We start from the raw sequence: 26167 nt of genomic DNA, 5'->3' as shown, positions 1-26167 counted from the left end.
TATTTTAAAAGCACACAGGAAGGAAGTTTCCACCCTGAGACACCTCACTTTAAAAGCTGGCTGCCTGACAAATTGCAGGGCAGAATCCACCCCACCTTCTCGTACAATGTCAAAAGCAGAGCGCAAGGCGAGTAAGGGAATACAGGTGGAACTCGAAAAATTAGAATATCATGGAAAGGTTAATTTCTTTCAGTAATTCAACTTAAAAGGTGAAACTAATATATGAGAGAGACTCATGACATGCAAAGCAAGATATGTCAAGCCTTTGTTTGTTATTTTTGTGATGGTTATGGTGTACAGCTGATGAGAACCCTAAATTAACAATTTCAACTTTGGGGTTTTCATCAGCTGTATGCCATAATCATCACAATTATAACAAATAAAGGCTTGACATATCTCGCTTTGCATGTCATGAGTCTATCTCATATACTGAACTCCAGTAGCTAATGAAAACAATTGCTTACATAAATGGACTTTTCCACGATATTCTAATTTTTCAAGTTTCAACTGTAAGTCTCTATGAACCAAGAGGGGCTTACTTCTGTGTTTAAAATGTGCTCAGGATAAGGCTGTAATGGCAAGTGCATTTATTTAGGGCAAAGGTCTCACTGAACCCAGTTACAACTTACTCCTGAGTAAGGAGACTTAAATCTTCTTCTCTTGGGTCCCCTCTGAAAGCATCTGTAGAGCTTAACTTTTAAAACTTGCCCACCAAGAGGAGAAACCATCCACTCTTTCCACCCACTCCAAAAGGAACTAATCTAGAGCTTGGTGGTATCCTGACCATACCAGCCAGACCTTCACCCAACAGGTGTTGGGGGGGGGGGAGTTTGAGAAAAAGAAGAATTGTGCGAACCTAAAAAGAGGAGCTCCATTAACTTCAGACACACACAACCAAGTCAGACCCTCCCCAAACGTTCACAGAGCTTGGTTTTAACTGCTTTAAAAATCATTTTGTACTGAGCCCAAGTCTGTAAGAGTGGGGCATTTAAACAATAAACAGACTTGTGAGCAAAGAGTGGCAGTGAGGTGGGGCAAGAGTTTTGTGTTTTTTCTACAGACTTCTAAGCCGGAACCCCAAAACACACTCCTCTTAAATCACATTTTCGTCGGGTGGTGGGCCTGGAGGGGGAAGCCCCGTGGGAACCAGAAATCCCCCCCCCCTCAAGTTATAAAGGTGCTCGCGACGCGCCACACTGGGAATTGCGCGGGCGGGCGGGGGGCGACTCACCACGAAAAGCTAAGGTACGCGCGCCCACGAGGCAGCGTGCACGGACCCCCCGCCCCCACCTGGCAGCCCCTCGTTCCCCATACCGAGCGAGGCGGGGGCAGAGGGAGGAAGGGAGGCTGGCTCGGGAGTGTGTGTGTGTCCCCCCCCCCCTGCGCGCGCCCCCCAAGCCGTGGCGGCTTTCGCTTACCTTGGTGGAAGCAGCTGCGGCTCGGGCAGACATCTTGTTTCCTTCCCGTCCCCGGAGGAGGGCAGGGGAAAGAGCAGGCGGCGGCGGCGGCGGCGGCGGCGAGGAGGGAGGGAGGGGCGGGCGGAGCGAGCAGGCAGGCAGGCGCTTCCTCCGCCTCCTCTCGCCCGCCAGGGAGTCCCGGGGTGGCCGCTCTCTCTCGCGCGCGCGCCCGGGGGCGCCGTGCCTGCGCGCGCTGCCTCCGCCTCCTCTCACGCCGCTGCCCCGGCCACCATCGCCCGCCTGAGGAGCAGCAGGAGGAGCAGGAGCAGGCGAGCCAAGTTAGCTCAAAGTCCGGCCACAAGAAGGCTCGCGGCTGGCCGGGGGTCTCTAGAGTCGCCGCTGCCTCGGGCTCGGCAACTCCGCGGGGGGTGGGGTGGGGGGGCGCTGCTGCTTCCGCTGCCTCCTTCGGCTTGAGCGGCGAGGCTTCTCCGTCCTCCGCGGCAGCTACATGCCCGCCTGCCCGCCCGCCTAGCCGCCCGCTTCTCTCCCTCCCTCTCCCTCCGTCCCTCCCTCCCCCGTCTCTCCCAGCAACCACTGACATGTCTGCCTGGCTGGGAGTGTCCATCTCTCTCCTCCCCGGAGGGGGAAACGGAGCGAGGCGGGAGGGGGGGGCACAGGGGAGAGACGACCCCACGCAGCCTGACTTGCACGGATGCACCTCGCGCACGGGCGTGCAAAACCAAAGAATTAGGGGGTAATAGTAATATAATCGCGGGAATAAAGGTGCTTCGAAGGCAAGCGGCCGGGAAGCACTGAAGCTTAGGATGCTAGAGGACTTTTCCCCATCACCATCATTTTGCTTTCTTCCTCCTTTCCATCTAGCGGGATGTTTTCCCTCCGCTCCAAATAAATGTGCATGGCATTTAAAAAGAAGAAGAAAGGCGCTTTGCAAGAAAGTTGTTTCGCTTCCCTCCGAGCAAAAGGGGCAGAGATTTTGCAAACGCTCCCGAGACCTCCGCAAGCGCTTCCCGGCCCGCTTTGGCTCCCTCCCCGCCCCCCTTGCTTCCCAGCGCTTTGGTTCGGGCTGCGGACCCTGGCGGTGACTGGGCCACCGACTTCCCTGGACCGGACGAGCCTATCAGCGGCGACGGGTGGAGGGAGGCTGGCCAAGGCATGGCGCTCCCGTTGCTGCTAGGCAGAGGACCGGACGGGAGGATGGAGCGGGTTGCAGAGAGACCTAAACGCATGAGGAGGAGGAGGAGGAGGAGGAGGGAGAGGATTTGCAGAGAGAGCAGCCGCCAGTTTGGGAAGACTGTGAACTCTTGTTCTTACCACAGGCCCAGCGTGTTTTCAGTATACTGTTTTGCAATGTTATGGGGATGGGCTTTGGGCTGCAGCTCTTCTGTGATGTATGTGTGAGGTTTCTGGGGGTGGGGCGGACTCCAAGGGGGGATTTTTAGAAATGTCTTTTTAAGGACAGGCGGCCCGTTGTTTGAGGTTCTTCCCTGCTCACCTGTGTGTGAGGAAGGTACCCTGTTGCAACAGAACAATAAAGAACAAGCTCACTGGCTGCTTTGCTTCTAATTATTCTCTGGTTGGCCTCTGTTTTTTACTCCTACGATGGAGAACCTGCAAAGGACTTTACAAGGGCTCTTGTGTACCCCATAAGGGAATAAGGGCAGATTTTTTCTTATAACAGCAATCAGAATAACCATTCCTAGAGCCTTGTTTGAGCAGTGCAATCCTATACTGAGTAGTCCTGTACAGTAAATTCCACGAGTTCAGTTGGGCTTGTGCCCAGGTAAGGGTGTAAAATTGCCACACACTGTCTCTTGCAGCAAAAACAAAACAAAACCAGATAAGAGAATTGTGGTACCTTAATGTCTTAACAGGTTTTTTGTTGCCAAAGCTTTTGGGATCTGCATCAGAACAGCTTGCCAAAATGCAGGTGGGAAACTCAAATTTTCTGCTTTTTATCCAAAAGAAAACCAAGGCCCTATTTAGCACAGATGAGGAATCACAGGCCATATATTTGCAGTTTTGATAACTGGTGGCTGCAGCACTTAACTTGGGAGAAGATCTCATTAGCATCTTCATTATCTTTTGCATTTATACCACACCTAACAAGGAAATACCCAAGGCAACTTAAGATCAAAACCAAAACTCAGCACAATAAAAACCAAAATATCAATAGAACCAATCAGTAAACATTCTTTTTAAAAGGCTAAAAGGCAGTAGCAGCATAAAGCAACTTAAGGACAGCACTCTGCAAAGGTTTGTTGAAAGAAAACAGGTTTCTTCTAAAATCAATAAGGCATCAGTGCCTGAGGTCTAGTGGCATAGCCTCAATCCAGTGTGCAGTTTCCTAGGAGCACATCCCATTGAACTCAACTTAGCAACCTTTTGAATACAGACACGTAGGCTCACAGCCACACTTCTTACCATGGTGGCACAAGCGAACTCAACCTGGCTCATGCCGAATTCATATAAAACTTTCAGTTGGTGCTGATAATAATGATAATCCCCAGCCACTCTGGGCAGATTCCTTCATATACAAAGTGCAATAAAATATTAAACATTAAAAACTTCCCTATATAGGGAAGCAAGAAAGGCAAGTGTGGATCCTGCAAATGGCCTTTGAGAAAAGCAAGGCCTCTGAGCCCTTCTAAAAGTGAGGAGGGACAAAAGTAGAGGAGGGAGGCGATCAAGGGATCCCTGCAGTGGAGATGCAAAGTGTCAGTCACTGTAGTTTGAGATTCCAATACTAATTCTTTTAAAAAAAAAAAAAAATTATACACATTTATTCGAAAGTTAGAATACAGCTTTGTCCACTGCCATAATACCACAGAACGATCACTCCAATTCTCAGTCCCACATCAATGCCATGCTGGCTCGCCAAATACCCTACCACTGATCTGGTTTACTAGACATTTTCAATCAATGTATCCCCTCCACAGACGCCTCTGCGATGATGATGGCATTAAAATACCCTGTTCTTCAATAAAAGAAAAAAAAGGAAACCAATTCTTGGGCACAGGGCTTACATCACTTGGGGCCTTGAAAATGAGCAATGTGATCTTAAATTCAAATGTGTTGCTCTGCAAGAGTCAGCTAGAGCAAAGATGCAGGGTGGGCATAATTTGATCACTCGCGGAGGCCTAGAACTATGTGGAGCTGCAGTGCTGCATTCTGAGCAAGCCATGAGCACTGCCAGAAGCGTGCACAGCAAAGATTTACAGCAGCCTTTGCCAACCTGTGCTCAAACGTGGGGTGATGGGAGTTGTAGATGGAGGGCACCAGACTGGAAAAGGCTGGTTTGCAGAAATCAAGCCTTGTGGTCCCCCGGATCACCACAGTAAAGTCAGCTTCAAGCAAATGTGTGTGTACTTTGGAACACACATTTTCCACGCTGAATGTAAAGTAGAGGTAGTGATTATTTGGGTTCCTGCAAAGGCAGGAGAACTCTGTCCCTGCTGCTTTGTTTATCAGTGTGAAATGATAACATGAGCAGATAAATTTGGAGGCACAATACAGGCAAGGTTAAGCACACTTCAGTCCCATGCCTTAAGTCCCAGGCATGGGTGAGGTCTACATACCAAGAGGAGGGGAGGAGAGACACAGAACCCCCCTGACTAGCACACACAAAAATTTAGCACCCGCCAAATGCAAAAAATAGAGGTGGTGAATCGCCAACAGGCACCAGGAAAGTGCAGTTGGAGCACATGTGTCCATTTCCTGCACCTGCTGCCAACATGCTTGATACTCCCCCAGGCTGCATTTCTTGTGACTTTAGTCCCCTTCACACATTTTTCACATGAAGCTCATGTGTGAGCCCCTGAATTGTCGGTAAACATTTGAATGTGGGAAGCCTAAGCGCACAGAGCATTGCCACCTGGTGTGGAGCCCTGCACAATTGGAGTTCATTTTCATCCTTTGAAGGCTTTTATGCCCTGCCCTTTGGTTGAAAAGGCAGCTTACAAAAAATGCTAAAACTGTCCCTGCCCTCAAACTCAAAATCTAAAAAGATGTGACACAGGAGGAACAAGGAATGGGAGGGAGGAGGAGAAAGCAAGCACCAGTTCTTAAAGTTACAGTTCTTATAATACAATTAGATAGTTCTGTCCATGTAGATTCTGGCTGCCAAGTAGAACAATGGCGATTCACTAACATTAGTGGTGAACCTGTTTGTCTTGACCTTGGTAAAGAGCAGTTCCTCCCCAGAAGCATTTGTCCCTCCAGATCAGATCCAGGAGCATAGTAGGGGACAGTGTCCAGGCCAGGCGGAAGGGCAGCTCCTGCCACACAGTCCTTCCTTCAGGCTGCTGACTTGATGGCAATTACAGTCCTCAGAGGAAGAAGCACCTTCCTCCCCTGGCAAAATCAGTTGCTGCGCTGGCTGCTCAACACATGGACATCAGGGGCAGCAGAGCTCTACTGCTCCTCCCAGGCACGGAGCGCTCTGCCCATATGCAAAGGGTGTAGATGGCACCAGTCTCTAGTTTCCAGCTGCACTCTTGGCTGTGAACACTTTTAACTATTTGCTGCATTGCAAAAAGTTGGTCTAGATGACCCTTGGGGTGCCTTCCAACTCTACAATACTATGATTCCACTCAGCTTTGAATGACAGTTGCTTAAAGTTGACACTAGAGCTTAATTTGGAAAATGAGGGACTCTGCTCTGCGCTTCTAAATGTTACCAAGAATGGGTTTATTGCAGCCTGGATTCTAGGACCCCTTGCTTGTATCTGAAACAGGATCTGGCCTCAACACTGCCAAGATTCAGCTCAGACAAAGCTCTTATTAAATGGCAGAGCTGGCCTTGGGTAACGCTACAAAATAAGAACAAGAAGCAGTGCTCTCTCTTTTTGAAATCCAGGCATTCCATTTACAGTTTAAGCACCAGGGGACTGTCTTGATGTGCCTTATTTATCAAACACTGCAAAGGACTGGTCTAAAACATTGTCATGCCTGCAGTGGAGGAAAATCCAAATGACACCCCTTCTCACTAAGTGGCATGGAGTACAACACATCAGGGATTTCTCTACGTGTGTTGTTGAAATGAATTAGAGCTGCTCCAGAATCCAGGGGCATGCACAGGAGAAATGTGCAGTAGCTGGTGCCCCACAGCCTTGCCTTGTGACAAAGCTGCCCCTGACCAGCATTTTAAAGCCAGAGGGGTACCTGCAGACCTCCAAATGGTGAGGGACTCTCAACTCCATCAGCCTCAGCTGGCATGGCAATGGCTGGAGGGCCACACGTTTCTCTCCTGAGCAGGAGATTGTACAAGATACACCACCTTCAACCTTGGGTCCCTCCAGGTGTCATTAAACTACAACCATCTAAGACCTTTGGCTAAGCTGGTTGGGTGTACAGGAATTTCTGTTGCTGTTGGCTTCCATCTGTCTTCAGAGACAATGGAGTGTGCCTCCGGAGATGAAGTAAAAATGTTACATGAGCAGTACCAAAGTAACTTCCCTGGGGCGCATGGCTGAGCAGCATGTAGGGAGGTTCTGGGCTGCACAGACGGCAAGACCTCCCTCTCAGCCTCACTGATGGGGTCCAAAGGAAAGCAGAGCAATACATTTGGCACCAGCCTAGCTGCAGGAGTTGCTGGAAGGAATCATAGAATCATAGAGTTGGAAGAGACCACAAGGGCCATCCAGTCCAACCCCCTGCCAAGCAGGAAACACCATCAAAGCATTCCTGACAGACGGCTGTCAAGCCTCTGCTTAAAGACCTCCAAAGAAGGAGACTCCACCACACACCTTGGCAGCAAATTCCACTGTCGAACAGCTCTTACTGTCAAGAAGTTCTTCCTAATGTTTAGGTGGAATCTTCTTTCTTGTAGTTTGAATCCATTGCCCCGTGTCTGCTTCTCTGGAGCAGCAGAAAACCACCTTTCTCCCTCCTCTATATGACATCCTTTCATATATTTGAACATGGCTATCATATCATGTACAAGGTGCCATCCAACTGTCCTAGAGTCTCTACCCAGGATTTGTGTAGGCTTTACTCTTTAGCCTTTTCTTTTCCTGAAGATAGCCTGCAAGGCAGTGGAGGGTTACAATCAGATGGACTCCCTTCCCAGGCTGACAAGCCCCATCTGCCCCTCACTTCCCTCTATAGCACTTGCAGAAACCGCCTTCTTGACTGTTGGACCCACTATTGGTGCCACCCAATCGATCCACCAGAGCCTATCTTCACATGCATGGGAAGTCCCTAACACACCAATAGTTTAAGACTCATTGGCTGCCCTTACCTGGTTCAGCCGGCCAGTTAACGCTGTTCCCGGGGTGTGTCTGCTGTCACATGCTGACAGCTTGTAGGAGCCACAGGGGAGAGCTGAATGCAGGGTAGGGACCAAAGGTGGACAAACTACCCTAGAAGGAGTATGATGTGTCCCCCACCAGAGGTACTACCCCTCCCCTAACACCCCATACAACAGTTCCAGGTAGGTAGCCGTGTTGGTCTGCCATAGTCAAAACAAAATAAAAAATAAAAAAAAAATCCTTCCAGTAGCACCTTAGAGACCAACTAAGTTTGTTCTTGGTATGAGCTTTGGTATGGTATCTGAAGAAGTGTGCGTGCACACGAAAGCTCATACCAAGAACAAACTTAGTTGGTATCTAAGGTGCTACTGGAAGGAATTTTTTATTTTGTTTTGACCCCATACAACAGAAGTTGTAGTTCAACAATATCTGGGGACCCAAGGTTGAAGAACTCCAGTCTAATAATCTCCAATAATCCTCACTCTATTAAATCCCTATGAGTCTATGAAAAAAATGCTTTCTTTCAGAATGCCACAGGATTTTGAACTCACTGTTGCTTTTCTGTAGCTTTCATCTTCCAACCCTGGTGGAATGGACAGGAAGGAAAAGGCTGGGATCACCGCAGGAAACCAGCCTCTGAACTGAGAAAATGCAGTAGGTAATTTGCTAGAAACCTCTTGTTTCCCCAGACCATTCTCTACCTAAAAAGAATATCTGCTCTGTTTAAAAACTCAGCACAGTTTTACACCCACACCACTCACATATATATATTGGGTGTCAACAACATACATTCCAACTGCCCATATGTACCAGAAACAGAGTCTCTTTTCTGGTAAATGAATATTTTGTTCCTGCTTTTGACTCTGGAAGAAATGTTTGTTGGGCATGACATAAAGCAAAAATAGAATGTACCAGTTTTCCTTTTATTCCCCATTCCCAAGTAGCTCACTCACACTGAATACACTGAAACTGTTGGACGGTTCTACCATTGTGAAATTAAACACTCTATCTATTACATTCTTTCCTTTTCAAAATAAGTAGATAGACAAACAAACAAACAAACAAACACACACCATAAAACAGTACAAGTATTTATTCTAAAGGCAGACTAATGCACCAGTTTTGTTTCTTATTTAAGGCACCTCACTGACCCTTCTCCACAAATTTTTAACTTGGGCACATATTTCGTATGCCCCTTGATATACTGCAATGCCCTCTCTTCCCCACTTCCCACTGCAATAGTGTTATGGCCTGTACAACACCCACACTATTGTATTAATAAACGATTCCCATTGCTCAAGAAAGTGCAACCCAGTCATATTGAGTTTCCCAGGGTTATGTTCCAGTCTTTGATATTTGATATGGCAACCTTACAAAGAGAAGAAGTTGACATCCACGCAGGCTGTGGAAGATTCCAGAAGAAAATAAAGCTTTCAAAATGTGATGACGAGTTTGCAGATATTTCTGAGCAGCATGGAGGCATGTAAAGTTCCACTGAAAGGTTTTGCAGCCACAAATAAACCCACTGCTCATCCTAGGGCAGGGACAACCCTACATGGTGCCTTCTGTGTGTTTTAGACTACAACTCCTATTATCTCTGTCCACTGGCCATGTTGGATGGGGCTGTTGGGGGTTGTAGTCCAAAACATCTGTAGAGTCCATGGCTGGGGAAGGCAGTTCCAGTTGATAGAGTTATGTACAGCAAATAGAATCAGTGTTATTCTCATTTAATGCAAGCACCATTCCAATCTCTTGTAATACTAGCACCAATTTAGACAAAACAAAACAGCAGGGATAGCCAATATAGTGCCCTCCAGATGTTATTGGACTCCAGCTACCACCAGCCACATCAATCCAACAACATCTGGAGGGCCACAGATAGCAGCCCTTGCAGTAAACCATGGTTCTTATGTGAACAGTATAGGTGCCAGGTTTGGGGGGGGGAGGGAGTGTGCCCCGCACCACATTCTCCTCTTCACTGCAGTTGCCCATGTGCTTGCTTCTTCATTTGGGCATATTGGCACCACCTCCAAGACAGGAGGCGGATAAGACATGATAGGGAAGTTACTGTCCTTTTCACAGGCTGTTTTGCTCAGAAAGGGCAAGAGGCAGCAGAAGCATGGGGGAGGAAGAGGAGGGTTTGGCAATGGGCTGCCTACTGGGCACCGTCTGCAGCAGGTTCCCAATGTTGCTGACCCCAGGTGCCAGTGCTGTATGTGAATGAGCAGGCAAAAGCATGTTCCACTCCTCATTGCATGCAATGGAAGGTGACTTAAAGCATTAAACACTGTTGTTGCATCCAAACACAGCAAACAGTGGCTTGTTCAGTTCAGCTGGTTAGTTAACTAGGATGTCAACATCCAAGCCTGGTCTGATCTTCTCATTTGCTGACAAACTGAGCTTTGATATCCTGGTTTCTTTATAAACAGAAGTACTCTTTCTTTTGTGGGCAAGGAGAAGTGGGAAGCTCATGCAGAACCAATCAGGTAACAGCAAACCACAGTTTGTTGTTACATCTGAACAGGGCCACAGCAGTGCTAGATTACCCAAAAGACAAAGCAAGCATACGCTTAGGACAGCGGCAAATGGGGTGTAAAAAAGTGAGAAATTTTGGGAAATTGGCATTTGATTTTTTTTTAATGGCAGTAGTCAACCTTCTTGGAATTCCCTACATTCCACACCCTTCCCCATTTTTCTGTTCTCTTTTTATTACTTATCCATTATCCCCAGATAATGTAGATCGAAACAATGAAAGGAAATCAGATCCTGTCATTTGTTGTACATGGCATACATACATGTACATTTCAGCATACAGGAAACTTTGTGTCACCATAATCTTTTCAGTGCTTGGGACCTTTAAAAGTCTTAATCCAGCCCTGGGCCACAGACACGGAAGAGCCCTAGAGCCTTCACTTGCACACACATACTCATCTTCTAAAAGTGTACGTCTAAAGCATCAGAACCACAGAAAACACAGCAGCTTGGGAAAGAGCTGGCATCTTTGTCGATTTTTTCAGCTGCTCTGGGATGGAGGAAATCCCATTATAGCTTCATTGTTTTATTTTTTGCTTGCAGACGCAGCAGTAATACAATTTAATATTTAAAGCACTGTTAATATTAATGGTGGCTATCACCATTTTAACCAACTGTTAGGATGAAGGTTGTTTATTGGAGTGAGTGGGGGGGGGGAGCTGCTCTGCATGCAAAAGAGTTGGGGTGGACTGCCCAGCATCTCCAGTCAAAAGGTTCTTCTCCATCAGACTGAAAGCCTATCAAGCCCAACATTCAGTCCTCACAGTGACCAACCAGATGCTCACAGCAAGTCCATAAGTAGGACACAGTATCATGCCCCTCAGCAACTGGTATTCACCGGTGTAATGCCTCTGGTCCTGGAGATCTTACCATACTGGGGAGGACTGTGACCTGGTAACGGACTGTCCTCTATAAAGCATGACACAGACACCCTACCTTGGTACCTGCCAATCTGATTCAAAAGAATGACAGGCCAGAGAGCAGGGATGTGGCTGATCTTAGAGCTTGGGTAGCATTCTGTGATATTGTATGCAAGTGCTCCTTCAGATGGCCTGAGCCTGGACCATTGGGTGGCTTTCCATCCATAATAAACCCCCTTCTCAAAATGCAAGGGGCCTTTTCAAATTTAGTTACCGGTAAATGGTTAGAGCTAATCCGGATGATGCAAGTGGCCCCAACCCAACATGATTTGTTAATTACACCTTGGGTTGTTTTTCTCTAGTAACTAAATATCTTTAATAAATTGCTCTTAGAAAACTATAAGCACTTGTCCTATAAGCACTTGTCTGTTGTTGTTGTTTTAAAAAAGAAATATGCCTTTTACAATAAAGAAGAAATGCGACATCTCATGTGTTTTTTGTTTTGTTTCGCAAGAGCACAACAATCAAAATGGCTGCTGCAAGTTCTCATGCGATTTCAGGCTGCACTTTTTTGGGGCATGGCGCCCAAATACATGTGTTTGGGGCATTGTGCCTCAAAAGCATGCTTTTGGGGGCCCACAATCTTGTGCGGGTCACATGACTTTGGACCACGTCATGTTGGAAGTTATGTCTTTGTTGATGCTTTGCTCTGTGCTGGACACTGAAGCTGTGATGATGAAGAAGAAGAGTTTGGATTTGATATCCCGCTTTATCACTACCTGAAGGAATCTCAAAGCGGCTAACATTCTCCTTTCCCTTCCTCTGTGAGGTGAGTGGGGCTGAGAGACTTCAGAGAAGTGTGACTAGCCCAAGGTCACCCAGCAGCTTCATGTGGAGGAGCGGAGACGCAAACCCGGTTCCCCAGATTACGAGTCTACCGCTCTTAACCACTACACCACACTGGCTCTTGGGGTTTCCCTGGAAGCCTAATGGGGAAGCAAGATCTTTTTGGCGAGGTGATGCTGTGAGCGCCTCCATCCTATGCTCAGGTTGTATATCCACATAAATAAACCATATATCTGTAAGACACCACAGCCTCTGCTGACCGTCATTCCAAAGAAATCCTGATTAAGTGCAGGAACCCCTCATGGATCAGAAACTATGACTGTATGGCTAGATAGATTAGAGTCGCCATATTTCAAAAAGTGAAAATCTGGACACAAAAGTTGCTTTTTGGAGGCAAAGTTACTGAGCTGAGTTTCCGATTTGAGGGGGACACCGGGGGGTACCAAAGATCTCAAAAAAGAAAGAAAAGGTTTTTGAGCTATTTTTAAGGTAATTCACAAAAATCTACACTTCCAGAATGGGTTGACATAGGTCCGGATTTTCCCGAACATTTAAGTGATTTCTGCCCGCACACAATTTCCAATTCCAAGTCCCAGTGATGTCCAGGAAATTCCAGACGTATGGCAACCCTTTACTTTTCACAAGGAAGGAAACCTTTGTTCCTTCCACAAAGGTTTCTGCCTTCACAAGCTCATGGATGCAGAGTGTTTTGTTTGCTAAAGGTACCATTTGTAAGTACAAATTCACCTGGAAAATTTTAAGGCAGAGAGTTGTTTATTTATTCATACCCTGCCCTTCCACACGAGCCTGAGGCTAACAACCTTCATAAATAAATAAATGCAAGAAAGGAAAGAAAGAAATAATTATTATGAAGGACAATCAGTAGGATCTAGATGAAAAATTAATGCCTACACCAACAAGGCAAAAGGATGTGCTATGCCAGCTCCAGGCTTTAGGGGGCTCTTGGGCAGCTCACCCTCCTTGGCCTCCCTCCACAAGGCCACCTCCTCCCCACCATCGTCATCAGCTGCACCCAGTGCTCCTCTTCTGCACTGCTGCCATTTCTGTCTCCGACGGTGGAGGCAGAGCCTAGCCACCAGGGCTAGTAGCCATCAATAACCCTCTTCTTCCTGAATTTGTCCATTCCTCTTGTAAGGCTATCCCAGTTATTGGCTACCACTGCCTCCTGTGGGGGGGGGAGTTCCACAGTTTAACTCTACACTGCATGAAGAAGTTCTTTCCTTTAACTGTCCTGAATATTCCTACAATCAGCTTCATTGGATGCCCACGAGTTCTAGTGTGGAGAGGGAGAAAAACTTTTCTGTATCCACTCTCTCCATAATGCTATAAACTTCCATCACATCACCTCTTACTCAAACTGAAAAGTCCCAAATGCTGCAACCTTTCCTCCTCCCTCCTCCTCCTCCTCCTCCTCCTCTTTCAATGGTTTCACGGGCTTGGATGGGGCAGAAAAGGGTGGCCAGAACAATCAAGGGGATGATTGGTTGTTCTGGCCACCCTTTTCTCCCCCATCCAAGCCCGTGAAACTATTGAAAGAGGAGGAGGAAGGAGAAGGAGCCTCCACTGCCTCGCTGGTGGCTGCTGTGGGTGAGGATAAAAGATTAATGTGCAGCCAAGGCAGTGGCAAGGAGAGGGGCTACTCAAGGGCCCCACAAAACCTGGAGCTGGCACTCGCTATGATCTCAGGCAGCCACTGACAAGCCAAGCTATCATCATGGGGCTAGGTGAATCAACAGTCTGTTTTGATATAAAGGAACACCACACAATCACAGTTCAAATATCAGCATAGCCAGAAGGTCAGGAGCAATACAGGGAACCATCCAATGTTGTTGCACAGAGTTCATTCTGAATTAAGTTGCTATACATCGTTTGTTAAGCTACGGAACAAAGCCCACATCCAGTGCTCTTTTTGAAAAAGGCAGCAGCCCATTCCCTGGATCCAGGCATTCCGAACTCCTTGACGCTCCCTTCTTTCTGTTAAGGATTGCGTGCACCTTCGCCTTGTATGCACTGCAGAAGAAGGTACGATCTGCTGAGTGGGCAAAACGTGTGTACTCTTCCAAGAACCTTCTCTCTCTCTCTTTCATTGGAAAGAATTGCTGGGGCAGAGCCATCACCCAAAGGCTTCGTTTCGCTCTGTCTTAATAATGTTTCCAGCATCCTCCTGCATCAGAGCCAATCTTTCTCTCTCGCTGTATTTATATTCAATATATATATCAGAACGATGGATGGGAGGCGGGGAGTGAATGATGGAGAAATATCGTTTGGCTGCATGGCACCCCGCTCCTGCTGCAGAACAGTTTTAGATTATTTTTATCCTATTTCTGCACAGCTCCTCTTGACTTTCTGGGAGTGACTAAAGAAAGACTGAGAAACATACTGTATGCATCGCCTTCAGCTGTGTGTCAGGTGCATGCATCTGTCCCGTTCTTGTCCAAATATACACCCCACAATGGCAAGAGACTCTCAGCCTGGATTGTCTGCCAGTTGCCTCCACCCCAAAACTATTAGTAGCACAAATGATGGTATACAGCTTTGAGAGTGTAAATTATCTCATATTATTTTCAGAGTCACATCCTCTCCAACCACTAGGTACTGCTACATAATCTGGTTTCAGTTTCCACTTTTACCAAAAAGCGATCTCTATTTGCTAATGTAAAGCAACATACTGTATTTCTTCTGCTGCTGCTGCTTTCTGGCTAACCACGGGCCCCTGTGTTTAGCTTCAGGCATGCAAGACATCTAGGCAACAGCTGGGCTTTGTTTTTTAAAATGGAGATTCTGCTAGAATCCTAGCAGAGTTGGGTCCAGGTGCACCCCAGCTTAATGTGCATTATGTACCCCTTGTGCATCCTTGAATTCCAAACTTTCTCTCTCTGCTAAATCTGGAGTTTCCCTATGCTCAGAAAATCCAAAAGGGGCAACTGCTGCACTTTAAAAGCACTCAAACCAGCTTTCTGTAGACACTTCTGACTAGTTTTTTGTTTTTGTTTTTATGTGGCCATTTTTTATGTGGAGAAGCTTCTAAAGAGGCAGGGTTGCCTGAAACAGCAAATGGGTGGAAAATGGGGAGAATAATAGAATAGTAGAGTTGGAAGGGACCCCAGGGGCCATCTAGTCCAACCCCCTGCAATCCAGGGATCTCAGCTAAAGCATCTATGGCCCTCCAACCTCTGCTTAAAAACCTCCAAGAAAAGGGAGTCCATAACCTCCAGAGGGAGACCATTCCACATTCCCGTGAGATATGAAAATTCTGAGTTAAAATCACATCCAAATAGGTATGGCCTGCCAGGGGACAAACTGATTTTGTACTCATTTTTGTACTTTTTATCTATTTTTCCTCATTGCACACACAATTTCATCCCTTACTTAGTGTAAGTTTTGGATTGATGCAGAGTTCTGGAGAACACGAAATCTGCCCATTGTTTAGTTGTTCCTAATAAACAGACTGCCCAACTGTGGATTTGATAACTTTTCTTTCTCTCATAGACTAACATGTCTACTTTTGCCTTTCTTGGTCTCACAATGATCCTTACAAGAGCCCTGTGAGGTAGATCAGCACTATCCAGAGCCATCAGAGCAAATCAGGATTTCCTTCTTCCCTTGAACCTTTTGTCTATGCCCCAAAGCTCTTTATTGATTCACTCATGGAGTGAAACGGAAGAAAAGCTTAATCAGCACCAACAAACTTTGCATGGCGGAGCTGTGAACACGAAAGACAGCAAGCTTTGGCACTGGGTTGCAGGAATAGTGTTGACGTATCCTGGACAATAGAGTGTCATCTCCATTGTTCAACTGTTTGATCCAGGGGCAAATCTGACGCCCCTGAAGCTGCCTGGATACACAGTGAAATCCTGCAGGTCAGTTTCTAGCACCAAGTATGTCAAGAATGCAAGTCAAAAGATTAAGCGGCTTGTGCTGGATGGAGCACATGAACATATCCAAGCATTTCTCTTCAACCTGTTTGTCTTTGGCTTGCAAACAGTGTAATCTGTATCCCTGCCCTGACTGACCATGTATCTCCCTTGCTTTTGTATCTCCCCACAACACCCCATGCCCTTGACTGCCGCTAAGGAAAACATTCTTAAAGACATTTCAGTCCTGGATCCTCCTGGCCAGACTAGAAAGGTTTGTTTCAGAAGTGTTGCAAGTTGAACCTTGACCAGGATTTACACAACTTTTGGAAGCTTATTCAGCTACTGACTTGTTAACAAGGTATTATATGCCTGTATTATGTGCCTCAACATAGGACTCCATGGGCTCTAACAACACCTTCTTGGTGCAGGGAAGTCCGACAATCTTAGCCATCTGATGAAAACCAGGGACGGCCAATCCCATTTTGCCGTCTTGAGGTGAAAACCGGAAAGTGTCCCCCACTGCCAGTGGCGGAGCAAGGAGGGTGGGTTGGGGGTGGGCCGAGATGGGCCGACCCGTGTGTCACCCTGGAGGGGGTGACACTCGGCGCCCGCCCCCCCCCCGCAACTCCCAAGCCAAACTCCACCACCGAGTAAAAAGCGTGCACCGACAGCTTGCTCGCAAACCTGCCTGGCGTGCGGTTTCCTTTTTCCGGCTTGGGCGGTTAGAGAGGTTAAAAGCAACAAAAAGGGCTTTTATGGGTATGTCCGTAGCAAAAGGAAGAACAAGGAAACAGTGGGGTCACTTAAGAGGAGAAGATGGTGAAATGTGAACAGGGGACAGAACTCCTCAATGCCTTCTTTGCCTCAGTCTTCCCCAAGAAAGAAAACAATGCCCGACCTGAAGAATATGGAGCAGAAGATTCAGCAGGGGAAACACAGCCCAGAATAAGTAAGGAGGTAGTACAGGAATACTAGATGTATTCAAGTCTCCAGGGCCAGATGAACTACATCAAAGAGTATTAAAAGAACTGGCAGAGGTGATTTCAGAACCACTGGCAGTAATCTTTGAGAATTCCTGGAGAACAGGCGAAGTCCCAGCAGACTGGAGGAGGGCAAATGTTGTCCCTATTTTCAAAAAGGGGGAAAGAGAGGACCCAAACAATTACCGCCCAGTCAGCCTGACATCAATACCAGGAAAGATTCTAGAGCAGATCATTAAACAAACGGTCTGTGAGCAACTAGAAAGGAATGCTGTGATAACTAAAGGTCAGCATGGGTTTCTGAAAAATAAGTCATGTCAGAGTAACCTGATCTCATTTTCTGACAGAATTACAAGCCTGGTAGATGAAGGGAATGCTGTGGATATAGCCTATCTTGATTTCAGAAAGGCCTTTGACAAGGTGCCCCATGATATTCTTGTAAAGAAGCTGGTAAAATGTGGGCTAGACAATGCTACCATTCAGTGGATTTGTAACTGGCTGACTGACCAAACCCAAAGGGTGCTCATTAATGGCTCCTCTTCATCCTGGAGAGAAGTGACTAGTGGGGTGCCACAGGGTTCTGTTTTGGGCCCAGTCTTATTCAATATCTTTATCAGTGACTTGGATGATGGGCTTGAGGGCATCCTGATCAAGTTTGCAGATGACACCAAATTGGGAGGGGTGGCTAATACCCCAGAGGACAGGATCACACTTCAAAATGACCTTAATAGATTAGACAACTGGGCCAAAGCAAACAAGATGAATTTTAACAAGGAGAAATGTAAAGTACTACACTTGGGCAAAAAAAATGAAAGGCACAAATACAGGATGGGTGACACTTGGCTTGAGAGCAGTACATGTGAAAAGGATCTAGGAGTCTTGGTAGACCAGAAACTGACACGAGTCAACAGTGTGATGCAGCAGCTAAAAAAGCCAATGCAATTGTGGGCTGCATCAATAGGAATATAGCGTCTAGATCAAGGGAAATAATAGTACCACTATATTCTGCTCTGGTCAGACCTCACCTGGAATACTGTGTCCGGTTCTGGGCACCACAGTTCAAGAAGGATACTGACAAGCTGGAACGTGTCCAGAAGAGGGCAACCAAAATGGTCAAAGGCCTGGAAACAATGCCTTATGAAGAACGGCTTAGGGAGCTGGGTATGTTTAGCCTGGAGAAGAGAAGGTTAAGGGGTGATATGATAGCCATGTTCAAATATATAAAAGGATGTCATATAGAGGAGGGAGAAAGGTTGTTTTCTGCTGCTCCAGAGAAGCGGACATGGAGCAATGGATTCAAACTACAAGAAAGAAGATTCCACCTAAACATTAGGAAGAACTTCCTGACAGTGAGAGCTGTTCGACAGTGGAATTTGCTGCCAAGGAGTGTGGTGGAGTCTCCTTCTTTGGAGGTCTTTACGCGGAGGCTTGACAGCCATCTGTCAGGAATGCTTTGATGGTGTTTCCTGCTTGGCAGGGGGTTGGACTAGATGGCCCTTGTGGTCTCTTCCAACTCTATGATTCTATGATTCTATGAGGCGAGGGGCGGGCCAGGGAGGGACGTCAGCGGCTGACACCCCTCCCTGGCCCACCCCTCGCCTCCACCTGCAGCCAGAAAAAGGAAAGCGTGTGCTGAGCAGGTTTGCGCACAAGCTGCGGAGCGAGGCTGCCTCGCTCTGCAGCTTGCTCACGGTTTGCTGGTGCTGCCGCTCCGTAGTGCGCATCCGCAGCGTCACTATGTAGCGATGCTGCGCATGTGCACTACGGAGCGACACCCCGCCCCCGGGTTTGCCACTCTGGGTCGCCAAGCAGCTTCCTTCTCCACTGCCCACTGCTGCCCCGTGGCCAAGGCCTCGCTTACCAGGGCCGCGTGGTGACTTTCAGCAAGAGCTCGTGAGCTCTGTGAGATCTCACAAGATCTTGCTAGAAGTCGCCACACAATCTTGGCAGCAGAAGCAGCAGAGGTGGGCACAGCGTTTGTGGCACCAGTGCCCCCTGGGATTCTGCTACCCAAGGTGGCTGCTTCAGTCCACCACATGGGCAGGCCAAACCCAATGAAAACTGTGCAGTAAAACTGGTGGTTGTCATGAGCTCTCAAAGCAAAAATGTTGGCGGTTTTGTGATAGGCCCTGGTACACAGGAGCAGCCAGAACATGTGTAATTCACATGTTAAGACAAGAGTTTAGCAAAGCCCTTAACAGACCCACCCTGATTCAGCAGCCCAGCCGCTCCCCAGAACCACAAGCCACTTAAGCTCTGTACAGTTTAAGACAAAGTTGGGAGGAAGAGGAAGTGGGAAAAAGGAACAAGGAAGAAAAAGAAGGGGGCTAGTAAACCAGAAATGACATAGATGTCCTGGGTGCCCCAAAGTGCTTCTGGATCACTACTTCAGACAGCAGGGTGTGGATAATTGTACTAGTTACCGTACACTTGTTTATCAGCTACAGTGCTTTGGGGTAATAAATATCATATAGAAATTGCTTCTTTAAAAAATGAACAGAGCTGGAAAACGCCTCTTAAGTCCAGGATGTGATTTTTCAGGCTCCAGATCCAAGTAGGCTGTATGCTTCCAAAACGACCATGTCAAGAACATGCAGAGCACTTCAATGTTTCAAATCCAGGCGGATAAAGCTGTGTGTGTCCTGTTTTGCTAGGGTGTGGTTTTTCCTGCTGCCAGACTGTTTTGAAATTTCTCTTCGCTTTCTTTAGTGTACCACAGTCCAGAAACCTCAAATCCAGAGCTATTTCTTGAGAGGGACATACCGGTAGCTATAAGGCAGTTTCCATTTGGAAAAATAAAAAATAAAATGGCTGTTTCTCCAACAAATTCATCCGAAAGAGCAATCGGTGGCCATAAAAAGAAAAAGCCTTGCTGTTAAAGAGGAATTGGGAACACAGAAAATCTCCAAAGGTTAAGATCTTACTCTTGTCATTATAAGCGGGCATGGGGAGCCCTTTTCAGCCCAAGGGCCACGTTCTGTCATGGAGAAGCTTCCAGGGGCCGTGTGGCAATGGTGGGGCGGGGCAACTGATGTGACTCTCACCTTTAAGCAGGTTATTTACCAGCCACACAAACATCAGTAGATTTTTCTACACACAAACCTCTCTCCCTCCCAGCAAGCAAGAGGCATTATCACAATTCAAGACCACATTCCAGCACTGAAGGAGAGTTTGTAACAGGGCTGGGGAAGGGCGACTGCTTCTGGTGCCTGGTTTCCAAACTTTGGCACAGTTCAGACACTTATCTGGCTTCCTTTCTTCTGTATATGTTTTTAAAAATCTATTTATTTCATAAGATTTAAATAGTGCTTGATTGTTTTTTTAAAATAGGTCAAAGCACTTTACAAAAAAGAAAATGATTATCAGTTAAACAGTTAAATATTTAAAAACGTTTTTTGGGGGAATCATTAAACTCCGCTTCATGGTCTGCATTCCTACTAAAATTCAAGTTCCTATGAGCGTTTCTTCAAGGTTTCTGTCCTCCCTCAGCTTGCTTAAGATGCCTGTGTGATGTTGGGCAGGCAGACTCCCCAGTCACACTCCCCGCCTGATGTCCCTGGAGAGGCCCTGAGCAGTGTGTGCCTCCACTTCTGCCCTGTGAATTGAGATGGTTCGATTTGGCAAGTGTGTCAACTGGGACCTAAAAACCTGAATATGCTGCTTTTGGAACCCAGCAGATGACAGACCATGCAGCCTGGATGTAGACATCCAGAGTATGTACATGTTACCTGCTTAAAACACAGGGAGGTGAGTTTTCCGTGCTGTTTTTAAAGGTCGAATTTGCATGAGGTTGTATACATCACTATGCTTTGATGCCTTCCCATGTTGCCAGCTCTCTGTCCCTGGTTTACCATTCATCCTCGCCCTCCCCAAATCACCTTCCACAGGATTGACTCCCAGTCTAAGTGAATGCACCACAGAGTTGGAGTTTAAACTCCTTCCTAGCATTTGATGCACTCTTGGGTGGAAAGGGAGGTGTTGTTGACAACAGAAGTGGCGGGGAAGGAAGCTGTGTGTGCATTCTGGGCTCGGATCCCTTTTTAGCCTCCAGGATCCTGCCGGGAGATAGTTCACCGCTTTGATTCTCCCCAGTGTTGCATATCCTCCAAGTGTCCCTATTTTCCAGGGACAGTCCTGCAATTATGAAAGCCTTCTGGTTTGTTCCTAGAATGCCCCTATTTTCCCCACCAGTGCCATTGCTGCCAAGCTCAGGGAGGAGGGTGTGTGGGAAGAAGCGAGGAGCGGAGAAGAGCTCAAGGAGTCTTGATTTTTGTGCACCCACGTCTCATCTTGCCCCTTTCCAAATTTATTTATTGTGTTTTCTGTTTGTTTGTTTGTTTGTTTGTTTTGATAAATCTAACAAAGAAGAGAATAACATAAAATAAATAAAATCGGGATTAAGAGTTTTCCTAGGATGGTGGGGGTATCTGTGTCCCATTGGTGTAGGGGTGGTGGCACTCGCCCTTCTTCTGATAGGAAATGCTCTGTGGGGGGGGGGAATGGGGTATGAGGAAGATCAGTTGGGGGAGAGTGAGGAAAATTTTCATTCTGAGGAATGTTAGAGGGTATGGTGTGGGCACTTTAAAAAACCCAAGTAAATGAGAGGAAACAGATCTCTTGCTTGCAGAGACTCAGTCCTAGCCCACTTACTAGGGAGTCTGCCTCCTCTGAATCCAATGGCACTACTTCCGAAGAGACATGGTTAAAATTGCAACCTTAGTTCTGAGCCAACAGGATTAGTGAAGATGGAAAGTGGCAGGGTGGGTGGAAAGTGGGGTGCTCCTCCGCAATACATGCCCTGCCCCACACCAGACCCCCCCCAGCAAATGTTTCCACTCTAAAGCCTATGAGATAACCTAGTTGGTAGAGCAGGAGACCCTTAATCTCAGGTTTATGGGTTCAAGCCCCACATTGGGCAATAAGATTCCTGCATTGCAGGGGGCTGGACTAGAGGACCCCCATGGTCCCATCCAACTCTACAGTTCTATGATTTATGTACATGGGATTCACCACACAATGTAAAATAAGTTGGAGTGAAGCCGACCTGGGAGAAACCACATCAAAACACAGTGTTTCAGAAGAAACTACAAGATACCTGGGGATTGTGGGTAACGTGTACACAGATTCAAAGAATGGGGTGAGAACACACTGATGCCAGAGTAAGTGGCAATACGGAGATCCCTATAGAAACTTGGGTCTACAAAACATGATGCTGAGTATCTAGTGATATTGTTTTCATTTGAATTATTAAGCAGAGAATTGGAAACCAGGCCACTGTCACCTGGTGGTCATTCTAGCTTCTTCTTATCCGTTTTCAGAGAGGGCATAAGAGAACACGAGGGCTCTACATTTCTTTAAATATGACATCTAGGGTTGGGTGAAACAGTGGTGCAGCTAGGGCTGGGGCCAGCCCGGGGCCATCACTGGGTTTGCTGCCCTCTCACTGTTCCTCATCCAGGAGCCCCACTGGCTTGCCAGCCTGGCATCTGCACTGCAGAACTGGCAGAACCCGCCCAGTGTGGGCGTCCCCAGCTGGTATCAGTGGGATTACTCTAGAGTCACAGCAGCAGCACCAACCAAGAACCGTCTTATTGGTGGCGTGCCGTTGGCAAAGGAGCTTTTCCTCGCTCCGCCTGACCCTGTGGCTCTGCAGAAATGCTATGGGCCTCCCCGGCGCAAACGGGAGCCCAACCATTGTCTTACTTCACATATGCCCACTCAATAGCTTTGCAGGTGCCACATAATACATGTTTCACATATGTAGGAAATTGGCCTTTCAGTGGCTGCTCCTATACTTTTGCAACTCCATGCCAACTGACATCAGGCAAGCACCTTTGGGGCACCTGCTAAAAACATCGTTGTTTAGGCAAGCCCAGGTATATAAAATGTTACATGTGTTTTAATCTGTTTTTAGCTCATTGTTGATCTTAATCACTTTGTGAGTGTTTTAAATAGCTGTCTTTATTATTTTATGGTTTTATTCTTTTTGTGGGGTGTATCGGGTATTAGGGGAGGGATAGTTCCTTTGGCAGGGGACATATCATGTTCCTTCTGGGATAGTTTGTCCACCTTTGGTACCCCCTGCACTCTCACCTGTGGCTCCTAGACTCTTAATATTAGGCTCGTGGGTTCAGGCCCCACATTGGGCAAAAAGATTACTGCATTGCAGGGGATTGGACTAGATGACCCTCGGTGTCCCTTCCAACTCTAAAATTCTATGTTTCTATGATACTATGCCAAAATAGGGAAGAAAGCTTCTGCATTGCCCCCCATTGCCCTCCCACAGAGGTTATCACTTCTCCACAAGATGCTCCTCTTGTTAAACATCTCCCTGCTTTGGTACTTTGCACACTGAGAAGAACCAGTGTTGTCAGTTGGCATGTTTTTTTCCTTCAAGAGTCAGCTAAACTGTTACTTCATGTGTGAAATTGTTTATGAGGAGCAAGTGCTAGAAGAGACAGTGAGATGTTTTCTGATATGCAGAAGTCATTCACTCTCGTTTTTTTCAGTGAGAGCTCCTTCTGAATCTTATGGAAGCTGCAAACACACCCTTCAAGCATTCAGACTTGGGTTCTTTTTGCAGACAGACTGTTCTCTTTGGGGCTCCTGAGGGGAAAAGCCAGACGGCCACTTGCCCCCTCCCCCCGCTAACCCACCCGACATTCTCATGTGGTGGTCTTGCTGTATTGAGGAGGAGCCACGCAAGAGCGCAAAGCAGGGGTCGCCACCCTTTTGGCCCGGTGGGCACACTTTGCACTTTGAGAGTGTGCTGGAGGCACCAGTCGCAAAATGGCTGCCATGGAGGGGGCATAGCATATCATGAAGTTAGAGAGACCAGCAGCCCCAACAGCCTAACGCTCACCATGGGAAGTCAGCTATGATCTGCTGGTCCTGAAATTGAAACACACTCTTCTAATCTGACAGAACCCAATGGAATATGTGTATATATTCATGTTATACTTGCAAAAATAATGTACTTTGAGTTACATAAGGAACAAGGGGAAATGAACACTAACCCTCCTCCCTTTTACCCCAACCTGAATGTATAGTTCAGATCTAAATAATAATGGTATGGTTTTGTATAATCACAAAAGTCGGGAAAGTCCAAATGTTGCTGATGTCAATATATAAAGGAAGTGGTTGACACTGCTATAGATTTGAGGAATGCAGCTGGTACAGTTTGTCCTGTAGAGACCTTGTGTGCTAGATAAATAGCCACCAGTCCACCATGGAAGTCCCTCGGCTTTTTTGCCCTCTGGCCATGCAGATTTTTATATAGCCCCCCCCTTCCAGCGGTTTTTTTTTCGCCACGGCATGGAGGCAAGGGGCGGGCCAGCGAGGAGGGTTGCCACCTCCTAATCGTTGGCCCACCCCTTGCCTCTATGTCGCGCTCCACACGGGCCAGCCGGCAGCCCAAACTCAGATGCAGACCACTGCATGACTGGGTATTGTTTGTGTTTCAGGGCTAATAGAATGTGGTCTAATTAAATAAGGCTTGCCTCTTTTGCCAAAATGTTGGTGCTGCTCCACCAGAGTTACGATATTCAGGTACCACACCTAGACAGGGCATTTGCATTATGAGATGAGGCCATCAAGCCTTAGCTTCATGCATCATCATACAGATCATCATTCCCAAACTCCCCCCTCCCCCAGACCATTTGGAAACTGCTGAGAGTCTTGTGGACCACTTAATTATTTTTCTGCATGCGGTAGCAATTGTTATGAGCTGTGCTAGATGCTTTTAATTGTATTTTATGCTTGTTTTATTTCTTACAGTATTTATTGTATTCCATAGAATTCAAATTGTAATGCAATAAAATGCAATATATAAGAAATACAAGAAGCAATAAAAGTACAATTAAAAATCAATATGTATATTTCATGCAAAGATGTGCTGTCTCCTGTCTTCAACCACAAATCTACAAACACACTGCGGACCACCTGAATGGAGTTCAGGGGCCACAGTTTGGAAGTCCTTGATCTACATATGTAAAAGACTGCAATCCTACTGAGCTCAACAGAAGCAGGGCTTATAGACAGGATTGTATAGGCCTGTGCTGTGAACAGCTGACCCATAATGTGCTCTTTGTTCCTATGGCAATTTCAAGACTGTGCAGTAGATTAGGCTAATACAGGAGGTGGGTTACCAACCTGGTGCCTATGGGCACCATGGCACCCACAGTGGCCCCAGACTCTCAGCTTTCTTTTTTCCTTTTTAAACTAAGCCTTAAATGGCAATTTTTAGGCCATATTTTAATACCCCAATTTTAATCTATATATTTAAATGCGGCTGTATACGTATATATACGTTATGGTTTTTGTTGTGCAAATTTTAATGTATTGTTTTGTATTATTGATTTAGTAAGTTGGTCTGTGACCGTAAAAATAATTCATTCATTCAATGCTTTTAACTAAGACTCTAGCGCCAGTCCAGCTAGCTCATATTGTAAGTTATTGTTCTCCTCACTTATGCAGGTGGGGTTGTAAGAGACAAGGAACATGTTGGGGTGTAACTCTGCATACAAGTTCTGGAAGCAGGTAGTAACAGAAATTAATGACTAGCACCTTGGACTTTGTTGTGTCTTTTAATCCATTTTTGATGGTGCTGAGTCTTTTTGTCAACCATTAATTCTCTATCTACTGGTCACTCCTTGTTTAATGATCTCTCAAGGACAGAAGGATGCACCTTGATATTTGTTATATAAATGTGAACCTTTTATTCCACCATGGAAAAATATTTTCCCCTTATTTTTTCCTAGCTCTAATATTTTTACTTGTATTTTTATTCTCCTTGCCTTTATGACCGTTTTTATGATGTATTTTAGTCTGTTGTGTTCTTTATATTGCATTTGCAAATATTATTTTTTAAAAACTTCTCACTGATCTTAGAGTTAGACTAACACTCTAGCCCCCAGACCACCTTAATGCACGTAATATTCTTATATATGAAGAAAAAACAAGCAGCATGAAACACGGTTTCTTCAAAATTTCTTCTTTTGCTCAGCTTATACAGCATACCTTAGTGAAACTGCACATGCAGCTAATATATTGCAAACTTTGCCTTGCTTGCCTGCTTGCAGGAGGAGCTACAGTCTACAAGGAAGGAGGTCTGCTTTGATCCAACAGATCATGTTTTGCCACCTTCTCTGGACATAATGGACTGAAACCTTGCAACGTGTTTTGGCTTCATCAAGGGAGCTCACCCAGCAGGTTTCTTATCTTCTTTCAAAGCATATCTTTCTGATTGCCAAAAGCCCCTCCCCCCCCAAAAAAAAACTTCAAAGGAGCAGCAAACATGTTGGGAGTGTTTTAGACAAAACTGACCCAAACAAAAGCTAACATCAAGGTAGTGTCAGATCAGATAAGGTTGCAGAGAAAACAGAACAAGGCAACCAACACTTGCCTC

At 46.4% G+C, this 26167-nt stretch overlaps 1 protein-coding gene across 6 annotated transcripts in view; it reads right to left on the bottom strand.

The window, feature by feature from the left end:
- TJP1 (tight junction protein 1) overlaps positions 1 to 26167 on the bottom strand; it is a 257369-nt gene that overhangs the window by 119180 nt on the left and 112022 nt on the right. Inside the window, exon 1 of one of the 6 annotated variants that reach the window (XM_033166578.1) lies at positions 1419 to 1511. The exons of the other annotated variants lie outside the window; for them this stretch is intronic. Coding sequence (XP_033022469.1) covers positions 1419 to 1451 — 33 coding nt within the window. The 5' untranslated portion in view covers positions 1452 to 1511. Of the gene's footprint in view, positions 1 to 1418; positions 1512 to 26167 lie in introns of those variants that run through there. 6 annotated transcript variants of the gene reach the window in all.

This window comes from Lacerta agilis, chromosome 13 (genome assembly GCF_009819535.1).
Source record: "Lacerta agilis isolate rLacAgi1 chromosome 13, rLacAgi1.pri, whole genome shotgun sequence".
NCBI lineage: Eukaryota > Metazoa > Chordata > Lepidosauria > Squamata > Lacertidae > Lacerta > Lacerta agilis.
The sequence above is the reverse complement of the archived record's forward strand: the minus strand, read 5'-3'. Positions and strand labels throughout refer to the sequence as shown.